At 45.2% G+C, this 2,609-nt stretch overlaps 1 protein-coding gene across 1 annotated transcript; it reads left to right on the top strand.

Annotated features, from left to right (window-relative positions):
• Positions 1-1,118: 1,118 nt before the first annotated feature.
• MELLADRAFT_84862 (uncharacterized protein) lies at positions 1,119-2,256 on the top strand (the record flags this gene model as incomplete). The annotated part of the gene is made up of 5 exons (XM_007419111.1): positions 1,119-1,236; positions 1,316-1,375; positions 1,450-1,515; positions 1,581-2,155; positions 2,242-2,256. 5 exons carry the CDS (start codon positions 1,119-1,121, stop codon positions 2,254-2,256), a joined length of 834 nt encoding a protein of 277 aa, XP_007419173.1.
• Between the last annotated feature and the right edge of the window lie 353 nt (positions 2,257-2,609).

Below are 2,609 nucleotides of genomic sequence, written 5' to 3'. Positions count from 1 at the left end.
CATGGACATTTGACAAGGGCTTCTCACGCTGCAGCATTTGTCTTGTATTGAGCTCACGTGCGTGGGTCCAGGGCTCGAGCCTACACACCACCCCAACATCCGACCACGATTGATCATACCCTTCTCTTCCTTCCTTCCAAATCACTATCTCTTTCCTTGATCACTCGACACGATCGGTCCAGCAGGACGGATTCCTCTAAAGGTACGCTTATCAAGACTATTATGGTTGGATTTCAGCCAAAACTGACATCATTGGTTGACTTCTCATGCGGATGTTTTTTTGCAAGACTGAATCCTTCTCAGTCCAAATAAAAGTCGATATGAATGATGAGATACTGACGTTTATTTTCATATCGAAGATTCTTTCTGAAGAACTCCTTCCTTCCCAAGCCAAGTAAGTCCCCAACAGAAGATTCTGTTCATGATCAAGAAGGCCCCAAATCAATCAACCCAAACGACAATCATGACCTCATTTGATGTTACTGACATTTCTTTTCATATCGAAGATTCCTTCTGAATAACTCCTGCCTTCAACTCCAAGTACGTACCCTCTTCAACGGACGATTCTGTTCAAGATCAATAAGACCCCAAATCAATCATCCAAACGACATCAATGAGCTTTGATTAGATTGATTTTAATGATACTGACGTTTCTGTTCATATCAAAGATTCTATCTGAAAAACTCCTTCCTTCAAACCCAAGTAAGTCCCCACCTTCAGTTCCGAAGATTCTTTTCAAGAAGACCCCAAATCAATCAGCTGATATTGCTTCCGTCTAGCTCTAGCGGATACGAACATCTTGAACTTCACACCAACAAAAGAGGAACCCCATGCGCATACCGGTCACCCCATCTTTCAATTCGACAGCTATAAAAGCACTCTCATCTTTGGCAAGTGCTGCCTTTCCCCATCAGTTTTTTGATCTTCGCATACATACACAGTCTTAAACACCACTTTGAGTCAAACTCTTTCTTACCTTTCTTCCATTAACTGCTCTAGCAAATAACCTTTGTGATTTTAAAGAAAAGTCTGTTACCTTCTTTTTCCTAATCGATTTGTCGCTTTCACTAATTGAAATTTTCTGCCGCATATTGATCTTTTTCTAATATAGACAAGCCATGTCCAACTCAAACTTTTCAAACTTCAGCGTGTCTGCTGTGTACTCCCAAAATGAGGTTATCTTGGCCAATGTGGTCGCTGAAGAGGCCTCTCCACAACTCAGTTTGAATGATGCAGGTATGTAACTATTTTGCTGTAATATTTGCTGTTATTGCTCATACTGATGAAAACTGACTACTATCTGTCTGTCTGGAAGTTTTCGAACCGTCTACTGCTGTCACCACCACTGCCGCTGCCCCAGGTGGGATCAATGATCGTTAGTTTCCATGTTTTGGATGTTGCTTTGTATCTCTGATTTGACTACTGACTGTTATTTTCTTTTTTGTTCAGCCATTATCGCTACCACCGCTCTTGTCACTAGTACCGATGGGCCACAAACCGGTTGGATGAATCAACGTAAGTTTTCTTTGCTCATGATGTCGCAGTACTTCAGGAATATGACTGACTTGGATTGGTTTCAGTCTTTGAAGCTCCCTCCCCTCACCTCACAGGTGCCAATGCCCCAGCCACCCTGGTGGATATGGGCCCATTGCATCCTGTGGGTACAGCCGACCGCGATCAATTTGATCGCGCTCACCAGGTAGTGGTTCAAGTGACGTTCAAGATCCACCCTGGAAACGAGGTCGTCGTCACCGAGCCGGAAGAATCCGCCAACTCGACTTCAAGCAAGGCTCCTACCGCTCGTCGATCTGTGGGAACCACCGTCAATGTAATTGACTCTAAGGTATTCAACGACGGTGTAGTCATTGAGTGGCGTGGTTGCCTGGTTGGCCTTTCCTTGAATCAATTCAAGGAAAGGTGCGGTGAGATATGTGAGCGCTACGCGCCAGGTATGCAGCAAATGGTCCTCAACTCCGAAGTGGCACCCAATCTTAGTTGGAAGGCGTCCGTTGGGCGAACTTCTCCCAGCTTTGTCCTGGTAGACCATCTCAAGTTCTTCGACTTCGTCAACAGTTTGACCAAGTCCCGAACTCGTTGGGCAACACTTCTAATTCATAACGAGTGTTCCAAGGCAGTTGGAAAAAAAAAGGCACAGGTGAGTTATATTCTTTCGTTTCATGCTTTGTTTTTGTTTTGTTTCAATGTTTGTTTCGCCATGCTCATTTGTCTCACTTCTGTGAGCATCTTTCCTCTTAGGCATCCGCCACTCACAAGCTGATTGCGACCAACAACGCACCTCAGGCTTTGGAAGTGGAGCTGGCCAAGGCCAACGCGCGTTGCAAAGTAAGTCACCCTTCTTTACTAATTTCGATGGGTCCTCCAGCGGTTTATCTGGTTCAAATCATGCAGGCCTCCGACAAGATGGTTGCTCTTCACAAGTCAACCGCGGAACTTTTTGCGGCGCACGTCGAAACGGGCACCTCAGGAGGCGATGGAGTCGTCTTGGTCACTCCATGGAACCCAACCTATCACCACCGCTTTACTCTAGCTTGTGCCTATATTTGGGCTCAAGCCATTGTAAGTCTCATTTTGTTACCTTGTTTTCGTTT

The sequence above is a fragment of the Melampsora larici-populina genome (assembly GCF_000204055.1).
Source record: "Melampsora larici-populina 98AG31 unplaced genomic scaffold MELLAscaffold_129, whole genome shotgun sequence".
NCBI classification, from domain to species: domain Eukaryota; kingdom Fungi; phylum Basidiomycota; class Pucciniomycetes; order Pucciniales; family Melampsoraceae; genus Melampsora; species Melampsora laricis-populina.
This window is presented reverse-complemented; position numbering and strand designations above follow the sequence as displayed.